Raw genomic sequence first — 20,880 nt, forward strand, 5'->3', positions numbered from 1 at the left:
CACATGTAACCCAACACACAACAAGCATCCATTAAGCAAGCAATAGCGCGAATCACCGTCGAGGTCAAACCGACCAATCACGAGTGTGCTCACGACTCGTGCCTTTATCTGTATCAGTTTGACTTGTTGTGCGTGTTGATGGCTGGTGATGTGCGCCGTACCTGAGCTGCACGTGCGCGGTGTGCGTGCCGCGCGCGGCCTGGTGGTGGTGCAGACGCTCCATGAGCGCGGCGTAGCGCCGCTCCTCCACCGCGTCCGGCGACTCCAGCGCGGCCCCGCCCCACGCCACCCCGCCGCCCTCCGCCACGCTGCACTCACCCGCTGAACTGGATAAAAAAAATATACGGTGTAAAATAAACACAACAATTGTATAAAATATATACTTTCTACAATATAAGGCATATTATTTTGTACCACACCATTTAATGTTTTTTTTTTATTCATACCACCCAAAAAATACATGATAATGTGTGAATTTAAAAAAACATGATTAATCTATACTATTATATAAAGCTGAAGAGTTTGTTTGTTTGTTTGTTTGTTTGTTTGAACGCGCTAATCTCAGGAACTACCAGTCCAAATTGAAAAATTCTTTTTGCGTTGGATAGCCCTTTGTTCGTGGAGTGCTATAGGCTATATATCATCACGCTATGACCAATAGGAGCGGAGCAGTAATGACTAATCTCAGGAACTACCGGTTCGAACTGAAAAAAATATTTTTGTGTTGGATAGCACTTTGTTCCTGGAGTGCTATAGGCTATATATCATCACGCTATGACTAATAGGAGCGGAGCAGTAATGGCTAATCTCAGGAACTACCGTGTTTGAACTGAAAAAATCTTTTTGTGTTGGATAGCCCTTTGTTCCTGGAGTACTATAGGCTATATATCATCACGCTATGACCAATCGGAGCGGAGCAGTAATGAAACATGTTGCAAAAACGGGGAAAAATTATTAGTTTTGAGAGCTTCCGTTGCGTGCGCTGCGTAAACGGTTAAAGTTATGCAACAATGATGTATGACGGGATTGTTCCTCTTAAAAAGTTCTAAAAAATATATTATAAAACAAAGTCCCCGAGACAGTTTGAGTCCCTGGGAAGAACAGAGGCTCCCGGGAAACTACTACTTTTATAACGGAAAACTTTAGCCTGAAAAACTGTATAACGCGGGCGGAGCCGCGGGCAAAAGCTAGTTAATTAAATAAAAATAAACAGTTACCTGACAGGTCTCGGCGACATGGGTCCCGTGGTCAGCGGTAAAGCGGCGCGCAACGAGAGACTCATATACCCGCTGTCACCACATAAACTGTCAGAGTCCGCAGAGGGCGTGTACGGACCTATAATACAAAAAACATTCTTTTTTATACATGTATCGCAACTTCAACAGAACAATTATAAGCGCTTACAGAAATAGTTATTTTCTGTATATCACCATTTTTTTAATGTTCAAGTTTTGTGAGTATATTTTAAATTTTAGCAATAAATATAACATAAAAATCATCAACGTGTTATTCCTTTGCATGGAGAATTTTCTGAGAGTACTCAGAAGTGACCATAAATAATTCAAATGAGATTCCCTGTTTTCTACAACAAAAAAAAAAAAACACACATACACACACACACACACACACACATACGCACGCACGCTCGCACGCACGCACACACACACACACACACAAACACATTGTACTTACTTGTGACAGTACTACCCTTCCTCTGCACATATTGGTCTTGCTCAACGGGCGGGTACGGCCAGGCGAAGTCCTCGTGAAGCCGCTTGACACACAGTACGGCGCTATCGACCCTGGCGGCACGCTCGCGCTCCCCCGCAAGCCACGCCACGAGCTGAACGTCGAGCGCCGCCGCAAGCCGTCCCAGCGCGTGGAGTCGTGCAGTGGAGAGGAGCAAGCGCGCGTGACGCTGGATCATCATGTCGATGAAGAACTCCTCCGCTGTGCCGCTGTATGAGTCTCTAAAAATAAACTTTGTTTATTATTTGCTTTATTGGTTTAATATGTACTACAACCGCCTCAGAGGCGTAATGGGTGGATTGGATTGGATGGTTTTGGATGTTGCTGCTTCAGCTTTGGAGTTTAGAATTGTGCCCGGTAAGTAGCAAGACCGTAACGTAAAGCATGCCTAGTACACGGTCCATACATAGTATATATGTAAGAAGCGTAAGGAATTTAGCTTGGATTGACAGATCGCTATACGTTACCTGTCTGCTCTAGCAGGTACGGACTTCTTCCGTTTGACGGCGGCCGTGGCCCTGGCGGGCGGCGCGGCGGGCGGCGGCGCAGGCGCAGGCGGCGCGGGCGGCGAGGGCTCGCGCGGAGACACCGTCGTGCTGAAGCTGCGCCCGCGACCGCCTGCCAACTGACACCACATACTTAATTTATAAAAATACACGCACATACACACACACACACACACATACAAATAATTATACTCATAATTAATCCAAAGGGTTCCGCAATTTCAACTTTGGATTTTTTTTTACTGACGGTATATGAAAATTGTCGGTGCCGATAAATGAAAAAACGTTAAAAATATAAAAAACGACAGTATAAAATAGGCAAACAAAAAGTAACATTTTACTTGCATATTCCCCAGGATGACGGACAAATCCTCTGCATTAGGACTGACTGTTTGTGACTGCACCACTTGTCCATACTTCGCTTGAACGTTAACAGAATTCCGTGGCGAATCGACGTCGTTGGGATCTACAATGAAAAACATATTTATGGGTAAAAATATTAATAAAATGGTATTATAAAAAGGTTACTGCACGGCTTGTTTTTAAAAAAAAAGGAAAAGAAAAACAAACATGACATTAAAATCAAAATACTTATCTAAAAAAAAAATCAAAACATATTTTAAAAACATACCTATAGCCCTGAGGAATCGCACCAGATCTCTGGCAAGGTCCCATCTCTCCTGCTGCAGGGCCGTGTCTAGTAACTGCGTAGCGAGCTGTCTGCTCACTGTGGAACTTTCTAGATTCTGCGGTCAAACTTTATGCATTACTTATTAGTCATAATTCATTGTGGATCAATCGCAAAGTTATGGTAACATAATTAGATATATTATCTTTCATTACCTGCAGGGATTATAAAAAAAATACAAATATTTAGATTGTACCTTAGTATGCTGTAATAAAACACACAATAGACGGTTTTCAATATGCTTTCATAAATTAAAACAAAAATTTTATACCTTATAATATTATACTTGGTGCTTATCAATTAATAAATGATAACAATAATTATTATTGGGTAGTCGAACTAATGCCATTGGAGAGGCTCTTGCAAAAGCAATCCAGTTTGATAATGGATGTTGATCGTTGTTTTGTATTTCCCAATATAAGTTTATGCAAAACTTGGCCCTAGATAAATAATTAACGCATAAGTCGAAAGTTGTAAACTAAAAGGGATTATGTTTAATCTTGATTTGGTTTTCTATGTATAATAATTGATAGTAAATAAACCCTTAACACTTACATTGTAGAGTATCAATTTGAATAACATTACCTGTAATATGATAAGATATGACGCGGCAGTGTCTAACATCTTCCTTTGAAGACATTCTTGAAACAGTTCTTTGGGTTTTCCAGCGGCGGAAAAGAGATATGCCCATAATGCTATTTCTGTCTTTCTTGCACATTGCACTACTGTCTGGAAAGGAACACAAACATTTGATATTATGTGTTAATTGTTGCCTTAAGTTTATATTAATTATGTTTTCTATGTTCTAGCATTATTGAGAGAATCATATTCGAAAAAAAATATCTTTTTGTCATGTCATTGTTTAGCCATCTCACTCGCACATCCCCATCTTATTGACGGTGACGTCATGGTTTAAGTATCTTCCACCAAATTTTAAAAAATATAGCTTATGTATTTTGGAGCGTATTTTTATAATTCGGAATATCTAAACTATTTATTCATTCATTTAAAAATGGTTTATAAAAACCCTATTATAATTTAAAATCGCACCTGTAAATAAACGGGGAACTCGTGAACGAACTCTATAATGCTCGGCAGCTGCGCGTCCGGTATCGGCTCCTTGCTGGTAGCTTCCTCCTCCAGGACCTCGTGCAGTAACAGCTCCAGGGAATGAGGGAAGTATGCGAGCTGCGAGCATGAACGAGCTATCTCCCACGCGTGGTAGCCCAGGTTCCTTCTCAGCAGCTGACGCAGAATTTGATGGAGATAGACTTGACTCTAAAATTAAGATGTCAACATTATACGAAATGAAGTACGCAGTGGTAATTTTTAGAACCTCAGCACGTTATGTTGCAACACATGATAATGAGGTACAACTTTATTTTTTGTAAGTGTTACTAATGAGACAGTAAGAAAATTATAAGGGTTAGAGACTTTAACGCCCACACACCAACCACCCACACTACAACTGCTGTACACCAAGATCAACAGTAGGTCGCATTTTATGAAACCGAGCAGTGAAGCTCGGCGAGGTGAGGCTTAGGGAACAGTAATCTGTCTTTATCATTTGTTTATGATAACCCTTATCAGACAAATAGGATTAAATAAAATTTAATTTTCAATAAACACACGGTTAATTTGTACCTCTTGCTTACTATCAAATAACAGACAACCTATGTAAATTTATAATGTGAGATCGTAACAATTCGAATAGTTTTTAAAATCAAATGAGAGAATAACTCACCGTCCTATTGACCACGCAGAATGGAAGCGAGAACACCGAGCTGGAGTCGGACGCGTATAGCGTGGTGTCGTTCTCAGCGCCCAGCAGGATGGCGTCGTCAAATAATATCGCTGTGGACAAAGTTCAATGACAAATGGTCTAAAATCTCATTTTGACATTATAGATTTTGAGTTTTAAATTAATGCAAACGATTGATAAATGGATTTGATAACGTCTTAATTTTAAAAAGTTTTTGGCGCGCCTAAATTAATCCTCAGTTACTGTTCAAAATTAAATCAAAATGCTGACATTTCAAAGCATATAATTCAATCGTTTGTTTAAGAATGATCAGGATGTGTCGCAAAATTGTGAAATATTCCCAAGCCCCATCACTTTATTAGTATAAACAATGACGTCACAAACTTACTCAACGGATAAATATTCAAATGGAACGGTAGCATAATCCTTTTCGCCATGAAGGTGTGCCGGCCCGAGTCAGGGTGCCGGGACGCGTCGCGCGGCAGAAGGGGCAGCCACACGCGCGCGCCCAGCGAGCCGCACCATAGCCACAGCGCGCGGGACAACTGTGTGGCCGATGCGGAGGTGGTGCCACAAGACCATACGCTCTCTACACATGAGGCTAGGACCGTTGCTGGGAGACAGCTGTATGCCTGGAATTAAATGTATAGGTTTGTTTGTGATAAAAAAATCGGCCCACAAATCTCAGATAAATCTATGCAGATTTCTTACAGACACGAAAAAAATACAAACACACAAATTGATAACTTCTTTGGTTGAAAGTTGATTAAAAACAGAACAGATTGCTGGATGGAAAATAAAATTTAAAGTAAAAGCAACAACGAAAAAAGTTATCGTACGTTTCAATGTTATAATTTATTGTTATTAAAATTAATATTGAAAGACAATAGGTACCAGATTATTGTAACAAAATGTTAACTTGAATACTGGCAATAAAAGCAGCTCATATCCTAAAATAATAAATTTTATTGTCTAGTTTCATTAAAATTGACTAATAAGGATAATGTACTTTGCGCAATAATATTTCAAAATACTTAGCCAATACAATGCAGACATTGATTGATGTGAAGGGAATACTCGAACAAAGCGTTAACTTTTAACAAAAAGTAACTGATTAAAATCAATACGAGCTAAAGAATTTAATAAAACGTTCAGATGAACGCGAATTAAGGCTAAAATATGATAATGATTGAAACAATAATATAGAAACTTTAAGACCTTGATTGTTTGACAAGTCTGCTCTACATTCTTAGTTGATTATTAAATTTGAATTACAAATAATTAAAAAAACGATATCTCAAATGATAAATCAAGTTCACACGATTGATTGATTTAGTTATTAAACGATATAAGATTATACAACATCTTTGACCGACATTTAGCGGGCGGGTGGCAGTCGAGCGTGCGTCGCGTGCACGCACGTTACCGGCTGACCAATTGGAGCGCGTCGCACCGAAACGGGCACGTTGCGACAACGGTCACACTCTAACGAGCTGGCGTATTATGTTACTTATGTCCATACATGGAGATGTTATCCTTCATAATCTATTGTTGTAAATGAACAAGTATGTTCGATCGTAGTTTGTTTTTTAAATAGAGATATTTTATAAGTGAGAGGTTAATTTTTACATTATAATATGCACGTTTTCTTTGGGATTTTAGCTTTAGGAGGAGTAAATAAAATTAAAAAAAAAAACAGATTAAGTAAGGCGTTTTGAAGCCGATGTTTGTTTAGTGGCAATAGAATAATATAAATGGCGTGAAACCGGTTGTAAGCGTCGGCGAACGCAGACACAGACGTCCTGAATGTACAGTCCTCGTTGCATATTAACACGTGTTTTCACCGGCCGAAGGCTGTTCTATGAAAATGAGGAAGCCTGATGCAACCCTTGTGCGTTATTGCCAGCCGCGAATGCGCACGCGCAAAACATCCGCTGGACGTCACCTCATGAAGGTCTGAACCGGTCTATAAATTAACTTAAACAGCTCCATCCAATCAGTACGTTTTTGACACCAGGTGGTCAGTGCGTCTCCGGCAAAATGAACTCCTATGTTGCGGTCCGTGTGAATATTATTAAATTCAATCATCCATCCATAAGCATGTGAAGTGACAATTTGAATGTTGCAGATTTGGTGCCTCCTAGCTTTAACCGCGTCCACCAAGGCCGACGGTTCGTGGGGTGGTCTCGTGTATGCACCAGGACACGCATCAGTCGATTATTACGTGAGTTTCTAAACGTGTAACAATGTTTGAGCAAATACAGGGAATGTTCTTAAAAATATATGTTGTTTCAGGCGTATCCTAGATATGCCTTTGAATACTCCGTGAAGGACCCCCACACCGGAGACAATAAGGCGCAGTGGGAGAAACGTGATGGAGATACTGTTCGAGGTAGTATAATGTGCTCATAACCAAAGTTTTATATTTTTAAAAATTACTAATGTGTCAATGCATTTCAGGAGCTTACTCGCTGGTGGAACCGGGCGGCAGCATCCGCGTCGTGGAATATTGGGCTGACGACAAGTCAGGTTTCAATGCCGTCGTGAAGAGGCTCGGTCCGAAAGTACACCCGGTGGCAGTGCCGGCAGCGCCAATCTACAAGGCGCCGATACCGATGCTGAGCCCGGCGCCGATCGCACCAATAGTTCCGATCTCCGTTGGTTCAGTTGCGAAATTCGGCGGCCTCGCCAACGCTCCACTAATAGGCGGACCGCTGTACGGTGGAGCGCTGTCAACCGCATCAGTATACAAGGGTCCTGCGGTCTCGATTCCTACTCCGATCCTGCCTGCGCCAATCATCAAGGCGCCGTTGCCGATAGCGCCAGCACCAATCCTGCCCGCGCCTATTCTTCCAGCACCGATCATTAAGGCTGACATCGGACACTACCCAGGACCCATGCTATCCGGACACAACTCTGGACACATCCTCCCCGCCCCGCTGCCAGTTCTTAAAGGACCTATCGGTTATCCTCTCGCACCTATCGCTCCATGGGGAGATGGATTGATCAAAGGTCACATGGCCGGACCTGCGTACTTGGATGACTTAGGGTACGGTCTACTCTCAAAAGGCTCCGCACTGCCGGCGTGGGGCCCTTTGAGTTATGGCCTAGGACTTAAACACTGAAAGAACTGACGCCTGCCATAACGTATTAATACTTGCCGCTGCCCATTAATGTAATACCGCCATGCCCTTCCAAAGCCGACAGATGACCTTAACAAACGAGAGTTACGAAGACTTACGTGTAAATTATTTTAATTTATATAAGAACGTAATTGTTAAGTTAAAAATGCACTAATAAAGCATATTTGTTTATGTGGATTTTCATTCATTATTAAAGCATAACAAATTATTGCTATGTAAAAAAGTAAAAAAGCCGTTAATTTATGTACATAAAAAGCTTGCGATGCACACAAATATTTATTTATGTCGTTGAAATATTCATTAACTAAGGGCGGATCCTAACTGTTGTTTTACAAGCGGATGTTACAGTTTGACAATCACGCAAAAACTTGTAGAAATAACGAATATTAAGCGAGTATTGGCTATTCATAATATTAGATAAGTGATGGGCGGTACGCAACATGCGATGAAACGGGTTGCACTAGTCTTTCAATGAATATTATCAAATAGCCCCTCATATAAATGCTTGTGTACGAGCTGACACTATTCACTCGACATTAACACCTCGTTGCCAAAATGAACCCCTTAGTGATGGTAATTATTTCACGTGCTATTATCACAAGTATAACAAAATTTTACTGTATCAGTATAAACGTGTTCCATCTCGGAGATCATCTAAGTGTTAGCGTACCGAACAATTTAACACACGTAACATTTTGAACGTGATATAGACATATTAAGAATTTAGAAGAAACGAGCAAAATCCAGACTTTTCAAATACTTTTGTAGTCTGTATGGCTGACACTAAAGATTTCACGAAATAAAACAAAAATTTGCAAATTTTATTCATGAAAACATGGATCAATCTAATCATTGTTTTTCTCCTTGAATTTCGAATAATTAACGCGAACAAAAACACGATAAAGCAGTAAATAGTTAGACACGAATTATTATCCATTATGAGTACGGGATTTTACTAATTTTGTTTCGAAAAGTTAAATTAGTTATCGACACAATTTTTGATTAATTGCCGACAAGAATGTAGGAAGCTCTTTTATGGGTGACAATAATAGAATCTGGCACATTTCAGATGACATGCCTGCTGGGTTCAGCAGTGGGCGTGGCTGTACATGACAACACACGCGTGCCTGTGGCAGTCTCTGTGATTGCTGATACAATCGTAAGTATATATTACAGCATCAAACCGCAATTATTAAATTATTTATTACTCTTATTTATATCACTTGAATTCTGCCAAAAGCGTATTCACGCTTCAATAAAATCTTTAATGGTGTTTCCATTTAGCACACGACTAACCTACTCTATTATCAAGTTTAGAATAACTTATGACCACTATCTTTCATTTATCCTTTACACTGCTTTCCAACCGTCTTTTTCGTAAACATATTATCGTTATTATCTACAGGATCATCCACGCTACGCGTTCAACTACGCCGTAAACGACCCTCATACCAAAGACAACAAAGCTCAATGGGAGTTGCGAGACGGGGACGCTGTGAAAGGATCCTACTCGCTGGTGGAACCTGACGGCAGCCTACGAGTCGTGGACTACGCAGCTGACGACGGCGGCTTTAATGCTGTAGTCAAAAGACTTGGACTTTACACTCATCCTTCACCCCTACTCACTAAGACACTAATTCCCATAACAGGACATGTCAACTACGGCTTCGGAGGACCTATAGTAGCTGCCCCAGCGCCCGTAACAGTTCCCGCATTGGGAAAATTTAGTTTGCCTTGGGATCCTCACACCCGTTCCTTTGGAGGTTGGGTTCCATTGAATGCCCCGTTACTACCGCTTCCTGGACCGCACGCGACTATAATTAGCACGAAGGTTACAGACGATAAGGTTATTAAATGGATAACAGGACCCATACCTCTACACGGGAAGACACTCGTCATTAAGAAGATACATTGAAATAGTATTTGGATAAAATGAGCTGAATAGAACGTTTGTTATAAGACCTATTAACGTTATGGTTGAAGTATTTAGCCTTGATCTTGGGTAGTAGGTCCTTGATAATGTAAATACTGAAGAGGAATAGTGAAATAAATAATTTATTTATTGTGATTTTGCGTATACTTATCCCCATACACTTGTTAACATCTATTGTCTCAGACTAACCAGTGACGACGTCAATACAATACCCACTATGCAGTGCAATATGAGCCAAAGTTCGGTTGGTAGTGTTATTTTTTATGGACAGTGTCATTACCAACAGGTGTGTGGGCTGTTCACCTTGTCATTAAGTTTATAAAATAAAATAATAATAATTAACCAATTTTTAATGTGGTGTTGACAGACATATATACTATATAGCCCTAATTATATCAGATACAATTTCTATTACGTAGTCGATGAAGCATGGCGTATGCATCATGTATAAAACATACATTTTGCATATGAAGAATGTAATATGTTCACTCGTAATATGCCGATGTAATGAGATGATTAATGCATTGTTTTTTGCAACACCATACCGACTGGTTTGCTTGTTAACATGATACTTAGTCAGTTTGAATGGTTATTGGTGTTTTAATATGAGGGCCCGTTCAAGTATAACGTACTTAAATTAATATCAGATTAATCATATAATTCATTAATAACTCAGATTAGATTAAAAATATATAATGTAATAATAATATCAGCCCTGTATTGTACACTGTCCCGCTGGGCACGGGCCTCTACCACTGAGAGGGATTAGGTCTTAGTCCACCACGCTGGCCTAGTGCGGATTGGTAGACTACACAGTACACACATCCTCAACATTCCTACAGACAACTTCTCAGGTATGTAGGTTTCCTCACGATGTTTTCCTTCAACAGTAAAGCAAGCGATAATTGCGTGACGTCAGTGCCATCTATTTTTTTTAATAATAAATATTACCTACAGAAGCGAAATGCGGTGACAAATGTACCCTATGTATTAGTACATAGGGTAAGGTAGGGAGCATATCCTGGGTTAGCCCACGATATGGTCCATCCGTGTGCTGAATTTCATTAAAATTAGTTCAGCTATTTCCGCGTTAACTCCTAACAAACATTAACATTTACACAAACTTTCATATTATGTTCGCCATAAGTGATTTCTATATCATAAGAAGGAAGAAATTTATCGCATGTAAGGAATGATAACAAAGATACATATTCCACTTGAATTTGTAATAAAAAATTAAAAAACTTATCGATATTATACGATGCAATGCGCGTGGTAATGTAGTACCTGAGATTTGTACACTACGCCCATGTAGACATGCTGTTAAACCCTAAAGTTTTAAAATCCATAGATGGAAACTAAACTCATACTGTGGTATATGTCAGTGTGACCATGTAGTGTGAGAAATTATTAAATAATTTTGGAGCCAATGAAAAAATTATACCATTTCAAACATGGAACAAAATACATTTTTTAATAATACATCACATAATCACAATCATCGCATTGTTATAGCTGGTCGCGAGAATCAGAGTTGAGGCTCATGAAATAACATCTACAGCAGAATGCCTCTATATTCTAGAAGTTTTAGTTTGTTCACTACGCTTACTCTTTCTCGTCTCCTTACCGCCGCACAGTGACGTCACTGTAATAAGCATTAGACAGTTTTCGTGATTCCATTATTTGAATTTCCACAGTAAATTAACGCTTAATATTATTACTAAATACTATTGCCATGAATATAGTAATGTAGGAGTAGGACTACAGGTGAGATTTTTGGGACAATTCATTTAATATTTGAATTATAATAATAACTAGTTTTTGCTTGCGGCTTAACTGGCGTGAAAGGTTTTTTCTAGGATAAAGTGTTGCTATATATTTAACTAGATAAATGGCTTTTGTCCTAGCAGGGTCTCAAACTGTCTTCATACAAAATTTCATCACAATCCGTTCAGAGCTCTTTGAGTTTATCGCAGTTCAGACAGACAGACGCGGTTTGAGACTTTATTTCACAATTTGTATATAAGCATACCGATGTCGTAATTCATTAGTTTATGCCCCACTTGGAATTTCGTGTCTACGCGTCAGAAATACTGGCAGGAGACTGCTGAGACAGTGCTCCAATTACACCCAGTTATTTCCTTTTTTTATTGCGTTGTATGACGAGACGAGCTAGCCGGTCGCCTGATGGTAAGCGATACGACCACCCATAAACAGAAGAAACACCATCCAACACCTTGAATTACAAGGTATTGTTTGGTATTCCACCGCGCTCGCCATACTAAGACATGAGATGTAAAGTCTTTTTATGCCCGTGGTTACACTGGATGCAATGTCCTTCAAACCGAAACACAACAGGGACGACACACTGTTGCTTCGCGGCAGAAATAGACATTGCGGTGGTACCTTTCCAGGCGGACTCTCACATATGAGAGACCTACCACCAGTAGTCGTACTTTGATAATAAGACCGGAACATAATTGGGGACAATTAGAACATAATTCAACAACGCACAAACACACGCAACCATCCATTTGTATAATAAACGGGTTATTTACGAATAAGAAACACTGGTATGCTAAATTTTTGGGGCAAAAAAGTGATCCAATCACAATTGAGCCGTGGAAACGGGATGTATGACAAACCGGAGCGCCGCCGGGTGGAATAATTAGTGTAGTATAAATAACCAACTGACGAATGACAAAACATCAGTGCACTTCGTTCGCTCACTGGAATACCTTGTTGGCAATATGAACACATATCTTGCGGTAAAGGACAATTTTGAATCATAAGTGTCAAAGAATAGAATTTGGAATCCTTTGCCTGTTTTCACCCGGCTTTTACTAATTAAGGGGGGACTTCTGGCGGCTGGATTAAAACAAATGCAACATTGGCCAAATTGTCTTTAAATTGTTCGTTAGAATGCATTGGCCACGCACCATTTTGAGATTAAAATTTACTGGGCTATTAAAATCACACTGAGTTATCTTTATAGCCATAGTTTTTTTTTGTTTTCTCTTGGATAATGTAGCACATGTAGTTAATGTAATAATTCCTTGCAGATTACTTGCCTCTTGGCATTCGCAGCAGTGGCTCTGGCAAATCCACCAGCAGCACTGTCATACATTCCTATTGCCACCGTCGATCGAGTTGTAAGTATATTTAAATTATTCCTAATATTGCATTTTAAAATTTTGTATAACTTACATACTTAGCTAGGGATAGTTGTGCGATGGATTTACCTTAAAACTTTAGTCTGAAACAATAGTGTTTTACAACATATTTCGATGAGACCTTACAGCGGTGACATGAAAGATTTTTTGAATGTAACTAGCATTTTCTTCACAATTCAATCCTAAAACATGTTATTTCATAGTATTACAATATAGTCTATCTTTCCCCAGTCGAACCCGAGCTACAGATTCAACTACGCCGTAAACGACCCGTCGACGGGCGACAACAAGGCGCAGTGGGAGGCGCGCGACGGCGACGTGGTGCACGGCGCGTACTCGCTCGTCGAGCCCGACGGGAACGTGCGACTCGTCGAGTACACCGCCGACCCGCTGAGAGGCTTCAACGCCGTCGTCAAACGAACTGGCGCCAACATACATTCTGTTTCGCCCGTCGCTCCCGTTATTGTGAAACACGGGATAGCTCCGATCGCTGATATCACACATGGTCCGATTGGCCATATTGCCTCGCACGCAAATATTGGCCATAGTCCGATTGGCCATATTGCCTCGCACGCAAATATTGGCCATGGTCCGATTGGCCACATTGCCCCCCTCGCAGATATCGGCCATGGTCCGATTGGCCACATTGCCCCACTCGCAGATATCGGTCATGGCCCGATCGGCCACGTCGCTCCGATCGCCGATATCGGCCACGGCATCGGCCATATTGCCCCGATCGTTACAGGACCCGCGCACGTCGCACCGGTCGCACCGGTAGTGGAGGCAGCGCCCGTGATCGACGCGTCTCCGATCCACGTCCCCGGGCCGGTCATAACCCCGGTAGTTCCCGGCCCAGTGATCACCCCGGTCATTGAGACCGCGCCGATAATAGCGCCCGTTCCCACATTAGACGTTGTACCTTTCTTACCCTACCACGCACCGTCCCCGTGGGTGACGGTCTCCGGCACCACATATGGCGGCAAAGGCAAAATCGTCCGTCGCTGGGCGGTCGGTCCCATGTCCTTGGCGGGCAAAACCGTCACGATCAGAACTAAGCACCACTGAGTAGTATAAGCTTCATCAGACATAACCTCTCCGTGTATAGGTAACCTATTAGTTACTCGCGGCGCTAGTGTGTTCTTGCACGCTGTACACGTGCAAAAATACACATAGGTCATGTTATAATTTAAGCTATACGGTATATCCAAAGCAACGAAGTGTACCTGAACGATATATGTATTGTAAATAAAATAATATTTTTATAACTAGCGATGGTTATTACTTACATAATTTGACAACTCTATGTTTTAGTGGATAAGGCGCAGGGTCGAATAAAGCGGAATCGAAATTGTAAGACTCGATTCGATTCCGTTTGTCGGGTTCAGTCGACGCTACTCATAAGGCGTAGAAAAAATGGAATCTACAATGTCTAGCAATTTTGTTGGAATGCTGTTCACCTAGTACGCGATCCACATTTCTAGATAATTCGATGTTGATTATTTTTTCCTGAAAATTACAATGTTAAGTAACGCGTAATATAAGTGGCAATTATATACGCATAACAGACATCCACTGACAGGTATAATTGTTACTAGATTCGTACGCACGACCACGTTAGGGTTGTCGCGTAGTCTGACAGGTTTGAATACCAAAATTATAGATATATTTTTTTCGTACTAACGATGCATAATTAATTAATTCGCATATAAACTGCTGAAAAAAATTCGAACAAAGCATTACTGCAATAGTAAAAAAATAAAGCAGATTTTATTAAACTTGAGAATTCGTACGTTAAATGCTTTAGTCAATTTATAAGCAAACAAATATAATAATACAACTAATTATATAACACGGTCACAAATCCAACAGATTCAAACATTGACTTCAGTTTAGGCAAGTGCCAACCCTAAGTGTAACGTTTAATATACGCAAAACATTCGCCGGTTGCAAACAGGAAACTATTATAAAACTGAAAGGCCACTTACCGGATTGTTGTCTTCGTCGATATCATATTCCTCTCTTTGCACCATCATCAGTTTCCCGCTTGCGTTTATAACCTACGAGATTGCAAACCGACTAATTATAATCAAACACAACATAGAAACTATATTGAAAAAGTTATTCATAATACTGTCCCATTGCTGGACATAATATAACAATCAAAACGTTTTCTATATGTCGGCCTGTTTGACCGGATATATACAGCTGATTTTGGATTAGCATAGTTTTGTGGGCCAGTGCGATGGGTGTGTATTGTGGCCACACCTTGGGTACGGTGGTTATTCTTGGAGCGGATACAAAATACAGGTTCATTTTGATATTGCGTTAATAAACGAAACCACATACTTTTCTTTACTTCTGCCAACATTGTACCAAAGATCATTTATGGATGATGAAAAACGCCCAGTTTTAAGTTTCCGTTTTTTTTTCCATCTTGTAGTTTAGTGAGAATATGGCGTGTGCGTATTTTGGGCCGCTATAAAGAATTCTTTTACGAGTAGTAATAGTAGCATTAGCGCGTATAAAATTAATTTTTTTGGGACTATTAATTTTTTTCATAATTTAAACTTTTTTATTTTACATCTAAGGTTCGATGACTCATTGTGTTATTTTTAAGAAGATAAGTATGTGGTATCATTAAGTAACACAATGTGAACATGACTGGGTGGTATCGGCTCGTGACGGCGGTTACCAGCGAGTCCGGATGTCGCTGCAGGTGCTGCGTGAGGTTGTGCGCGCGCAGCTTGGCGTGCGGCGCCTGCAGCCGGCACAGCGCCGCCGACACCACGCACGCGGGGTGCGACAGCGCCGACACGTCCACCGCCTGCACGCACCGCAGCTCGATGTTGCCCGCTGCGGACACACCACGGATTACTCGCCACTACCTCGAGTGGTAGGAATTCAACTCATTATTTCCTGGACAGTGGACAGTATAGTTTAATGTCGAGTAGGACTATTGATGTTTTGTAAGGATAAAAGTTCTAAGCATCTAGGTCTATATAAAATATTTAAATCTACCTATTCATTGATGTGTCAGTATAATAATGTCAAGAAACATTAAAAAGATTGAGGGCAAAATCTCAAATTGATCTGATTAGTTTGTAAATCAACAAACATTTTTAGAACGCTATCTAAAATTAGCATAGCGACATCTAGCGGCACTCTATTGTAGTACTTTTCTATTGAAACAACAAAAAAACTTACTATTATCAATGCACGTGAGTTCGTATATGGTGACGAGTGCGTCTGCGCCGAACACGACGAGCTGGTCGTCGAGCATGTCCAGCACGAACACCTGCGACTGCACGCGGACTATCTTCGCGAACTTATTGTCGAGTCGCGCGTCGCGTGCGTAGAAACGGATCTCGTCGTGGCCGTCTAGAATACTGTAGCACCCTGTATAACAACAAATCAATATGACATTTGTGTTACACAAAAACTTAGTGTCCGTATGTCACTTGGGTCCCTCATTGAAAATCAGCACTGCAATATTAATCAGACTGGTATTGCACCAAGTACTGGTTGAGAGTACCCATTGTTGGGGTAATAGGTATAATTGTGTTATATTGCTTTTTGATTTTCTTTCCTTTTATTGTACATGTTATACTCTTATTGTCGGAATAATTAACCTTTCTTTCCATAGTAGATAATATTTTATAGGTGGTAGGTGATTCTATACACATATTTGTAATGAACCAGCTCGATCATTCACAGGGCACTATCATTTGCCAGAAAACAGATCCGAAACTATCCAGATTTCTATCTCCTATGTTGAGTGACATATTCGGAGGTCCCAATTATTTACTATTCCTTTCTATAAAAACCCGCATTCAAGATCCCGTTACATTTATGTAGGGCAGTAAAGCCCTTTTACATAACGTTACTCTTATTCATTGACCGACTTACCGCCATTTTCATTAATCGACCCCTATTGCTTTTTTCATTAATGGATCCCTATTGCTTTTTTCAACCTATCTTAAAAATGAACCAATCAAAACAAAATTGTATTTGACATGTTTACAAATGAGTTATTTTGATCGGTTAATTCTCGGAATCGGATTGAAGATTGAGATTGAGATCGTGAACGGCTGCTATACTTTAAGATATGTCACCTATAACGATATAGTCCCGCCACCACAGCATGCCGCCGGTGACGACGAAGTCCTTCTCCTGCGCCTCGTTGCCGAAGAGCTTCCACCTCCTGGCGGTGGTGTTGTAGTGCGCGAGCCCGGTGCGGCCCGCCACGCACATGTTCACGCCCGCCTCGTCTATCGCGCTGTACTGGAATGCATTAGTTAGCCTGGTAGAATGACCACTGTATTTGATGTTAATAATGTAGTTATAGCTGGGCTATCCACTGATACGAAAACCTTTGCTTAAGGTAAAAAATTGAAGAAATATGAACGCAATCTTCACTCAAATGTAATTTATTGTGACCGCATTAAGACTGTTGCATTGTCTATGGTCATTTATGCTAACTTGTATTTTTCTTTTTTAAATAAAAACCGTTCGCACTGACTTTCATGCTTCAACTCGTGTAGATTCCTTATAAAAACTAACTGATATTATATATGATAATTCAGTATTTTATCAAAAATCAATACCATTAAACACAAAATTCATCGAGCTTTTATTTTCCCAAGCACCGAGTTTAAACCCAAAACTTCATTCTGATTGGTCCATTTCTGCCAGCAATCCAAAATACATCGAGTTTTTATCTTCCCAAGCACCGAAATTACGCTCAAAAATTCTGTTTAGACCATTATCCCCAGCAATCCGTACTCACCCTCAAAGGCCAATTAGTAGCGATATAAGTAGCCGGTAAGGGCAACACTATCCACTGTTTCCTGCACTCATTATCATCGACAAACTCTCTGTAGTTAGTGCTGTTCTCATATTCCAAGTTACACTGGTCGATGCCATTCTCGCCCTGATACGCGTCCGCCGTCGAGTCTATGATCGATATCTTAGTGCGTTTCGTCAGGTTGTCTTCCAAGTTCACGTAGAGCTTATCATCCGCTTGCAGATATAGATGCCGCTGGTTACTCTGCACATAAAAATATGTAGCTTGTTTTTGGAATTCACAATAAAGATTTACATTGTGAACAACTTTATCGATAATCGATAAGCGTGCTGTTTATCAGTTGACATAGATATTGTTGTTTATATTTAAAAAATATACTTTTTGAAATGTTTTAAATTAAATGAAAAGTTAATTTTATTACCATGCATGGATTAACGCTGAGTGGACTCTTGATGAAGTCCAACTGGATCAAATTGGTGCTTGAATCGGGCTCGACTTTCACCATCCAAAGTTGGTAACCTTCTGTCGCCCATTCCTGTAAATAATTCGAAGTTTTAGTTATGCTGTAACATCGGTTGAAATATGAGGAATTGACGAATGAATGAGTTGACTGATGTATAGCACAATTAATACTCATGAATACTCACTGTATACTAGTATAGGGGAATCTATATGGCTGGGGTATGAGTTAGCTGTATAATATTAAGTTGCGTATGAGTTTATGGGTCGATTATTATCGGTTCATATGTTGGTGTATAATATGTACAACCTACGAAGCGTACGAGTGGCATACCAGGCTGGTGACGACGAGCGGGTTGACGGTGTCCCTGTCGTGGCTGAGCCCGTAGTCCCAGGCCAGCGAGCAGGCCAGCAGCGCGCCGAACGTGCTCCACACGGAGATGCCGCCGCGCTCCCAGCTCACCGCCACCGCGCGCCCGTCCGCCGTCCATCTGGCGCAAACCACACCACACCTTACACCAGTATTCACAAACAATACTATGACGACGCATAGTACGCATCATGAACGTATTTATAGTGCCGGCAATTTCGTTGTTGTCTTTCGACGTTGTTCAGCTTTGTTTATCTAACGGTCAACTGAAGTAAAGTTGTATCTCAATGTAAGCCAATCAAAGCTACCATGAGCCTACGCAATGCGCGGCGCATGTCGAAAGAACTGGGAAACAGGCTTTTTGTCATAATAATGCTCCGTATTTAGCTAAGTATTGTTTATGAATACATTCAACTAACAATTACAATCATACAACTGGCAGTTGAGGCGAGGTAACGCATACTATACATTGCAATTGAAAGAAAACATAGCCGAGTATAGTTTGATGATATCTATTTCACATGCCACAGAAATTTTAGAAATACAATAATCACTTTACCTCATACATTTGACAGGGCCCGGATCCCCGGGGAAGTCTTTAGAACTGAGCACCATCGTGTGCGATAGCTCCAACCCGCCCGTCGCCTCGTCTATCGTAAACACGTCCACTTGAGAACTGGCGACAAAAGTATTGTAAAATTACCAATATTAAACTTACTAAACATAATAATATGGTATATATTAAAATCTATTCCGGGCAAAATAAACTAGTGAAAAACAATCTTTAGTCTATTTTACAGAATATGCATGGAATTTTATTACATAGTCTCCAAATATCTGTTTACATACTAATAGACGTTCTCGATATTTCTAATTTCAAATATCGATAAACATATACTTGTTTAGTCTAAAATTAAATGTAATGTAATTAGTTGGTAAAAGTATTTAGCAAGGTTTTGATTATTATTTAAAGTCGACTTAAGCAAGTAATTTTTACTTTGCACGTTACCATGCTTTAGGTATTGCTGCAAGTCCTATTTGTATAGAACTTTGAAACACTACCGTATAAACGCACCTTACGTAATATTGCTGCAAGAACTTGCTAGTTTAAACAAAGCATTATAGTTACATTAATACTTACTTCCTCCTTCCAATAGCTATAAGTCTGAACTTGTGATTGACGCGCGCACACGTCGCATCGTCGATGCCTTGCGCCCATATACCTTGCACTGCCTGAGAATTAATAAATTATTTTGAATTATGGGATTTTTTATTTCATCCAAACAATTAATAATTACAATCACATACATAGCTCATCAGAACTTTCTTGTAATTATGTTCCTATTATACTATATAACGTTAGTATACCTAGCATATAAAATTATTTAGAGATACTACAAAAAGATAGCCCATAACGGATGTGTGATGAAAAAATTTCTAAGCTTTGTACTTTTATTTTACTTTTTTTGCTTGAATAACACTATTTGTGAGTGGATGTGGAAATACTAGCTTCAAAGTATGATAAATACAAGCTAAGAATGTGAGACCTAGGAATTTTAGCGAAGAGTATCTTGAGAGATTTAACACCAGTCTAGATTACAAGGGGTTAAGACAAGGTGAATATTCTGCCTGATGTCTTACCCTCAAATCTGTTTCCAGATATGTCTAGGATGGTAAAAATGATTACTCAGCATAAAGTCTTAAACCGATATACAATTAATGTCAATAATACAAACCAAAAGATTATATACATTTGTTTTCCATGTTTATGGTCACATGTTATATTTTTTTGGAGTTGGATCTTTTCTTGTCTATGAGGATAAATGACCTAGCAGTCCGCTTTTGATAGTATAAAGCCAGGGGTATGTCACTCTCAAACAGTCACTCTATTTGTTTTTGGTCTAACCTCAAATTAATTTTGTTGTAAGGTACTTTCAGTTAGATGACACTGGAAATAAGTTTTCAAAACACTAATCATGCCTTTTATCCCTATTTATAAAATAATTATGTACGTAATTAAATTAGATAAGTAAAAACATAAAAACAAATGTCAGAGGCTATTTTCATTAATTAAAAAAATATGCATTAATGAAAATTCCGAACGAAATACGATAAAAAATTGACTGACACAATGACAGAGATTGTGGCAAGTCGTCTGACACAATTTCAAACGAGTTGCCACAATATCTGATGATTGTTATTAAATGGTAAAATATTAAAGTTCTCTTTTGTTGTAATATGACAACTGAATCTTAATTTAATTTTTCCATTTTATTAATACAATTATAAACAA

The 20,880-nt window shown here is 39.8% G+C and overlaps 3 protein-coding genes across 4 annotated transcripts in view; 2 read left to right on the forward strand and 1 right to left on the reverse strand.

Moving 5' to 3' along the window:
• The window catches only part of LOC115447338 (guanine nucleotide exchange factor subunit Rich), a 36,980-nt gene that overhangs the window by 6,222 nt on the left and 9,878 nt on the right, over positions 1 to 20,880 (reverse strand). For both annotated transcript variants that reach the window (XM_037439213.1, XM_037439212.1), the window contains exons 6-24: positions 19,729 to 19,820; positions 19,147 to 19,263; positions 18,552 to 18,708; positions 18,180 to 18,293; positions 17,741 to 18,001; positions 17,067 to 17,235; positions 16,159 to 16,350; positions 15,647 to 15,807; positions 14,940 to 15,011; positions 5,094 to 5,337; positions 4,688 to 4,797; positions 3,994 to 4,221; positions 3,529 to 3,672; positions 2,887 to 3,001; positions 2,597 to 2,721; positions 2,217 to 2,374; positions 1,693 to 1,970; positions 1,218 to 1,335; positions 162 to 326 (exon numbers count right to left, since the gene is read on the reverse strand). In XM_037439213.1, coding sequence (XP_037295110.1) covers positions 162 to 326; positions 1,218 to 1,335; positions 1,693 to 1,970; positions 2,217 to 2,374; positions 2,597 to 2,721; positions 2,887 to 3,001; positions 3,529 to 3,672; positions 3,994 to 4,221; positions 4,688 to 4,797; positions 5,094 to 5,337; positions 14,940 to 15,011; positions 15,647 to 15,807; positions 16,159 to 16,350; positions 17,067 to 17,235; positions 17,741 to 18,001; positions 18,180 to 18,293; positions 18,552 to 18,708; positions 19,147 to 19,263; positions 19,729 to 19,820 — 3,020 coding nt within the window. The remainder of the gene's footprint in view (positions 1 to 161; positions 327 to 1,217; positions 1,336 to 1,692; positions 1,971 to 2,216; positions 2,375 to 2,596; positions 2,722 to 2,886; positions 3,002 to 3,528; positions 3,673 to 3,993; positions 4,222 to 4,687; positions 4,798 to 5,093; positions 5,338 to 14,939; positions 15,012 to 15,646; positions 15,808 to 16,158; positions 16,351 to 17,066; positions 17,236 to 17,740; positions 18,002 to 18,179; positions 18,294 to 18,551; positions 18,709 to 19,146; positions 19,264 to 19,728; positions 19,821 to 20,880) is intronic.
• On the forward strand, positions 6,337 to 8,019 carry LOC115447344 (cuticle protein-like). The gene is made up of 4 exons (XM_030174368.2): positions 6,337 to 6,763; positions 6,834 to 6,929; positions 7,001 to 7,097; positions 7,166 to 8,019. The coding sequence occupies exons 1-4, from the start codon at positions 6,746 to 6,748 to the stop codon at positions 7,828 to 7,830; spliced, it is 876 nt and encodes a 291-aa protein (XP_030030228.2). The 5' UTR covers positions 6,337 to 6,745; the 3' UTR covers positions 7,831 to 8,019.
• On the forward strand, positions 8,377 to 10,106 carry LOC115447345 (cuticle protein 19-like). Its single transcript, XM_037439218.1, has 2 exons — positions 8,377 to 9,007; positions 9,254 to 10,106. Exons 1-2 carry the CDS (start codon positions 8,918 to 8,920, stop codon positions 9,761 to 9,763), a joined length of 600 nt encoding a protein of 199 aa, XP_037295115.1. The 5' UTR covers positions 8,377 to 8,917; the 3' UTR covers positions 9,764 to 10,106.

Source organism: Manduca sexta, chromosome 16 (assembly GCF_014839805.1).
Source record: "Manduca sexta isolate Smith_Timp_Sample1 chromosome 16, JHU_Msex_v1.0, whole genome shotgun sequence".
In the NCBI taxonomy this organism is placed as follows: domain Eukaryota; kingdom Metazoa; phylum Arthropoda; class Insecta; order Lepidoptera; family Sphingidae; genus Manduca; species Manduca sexta.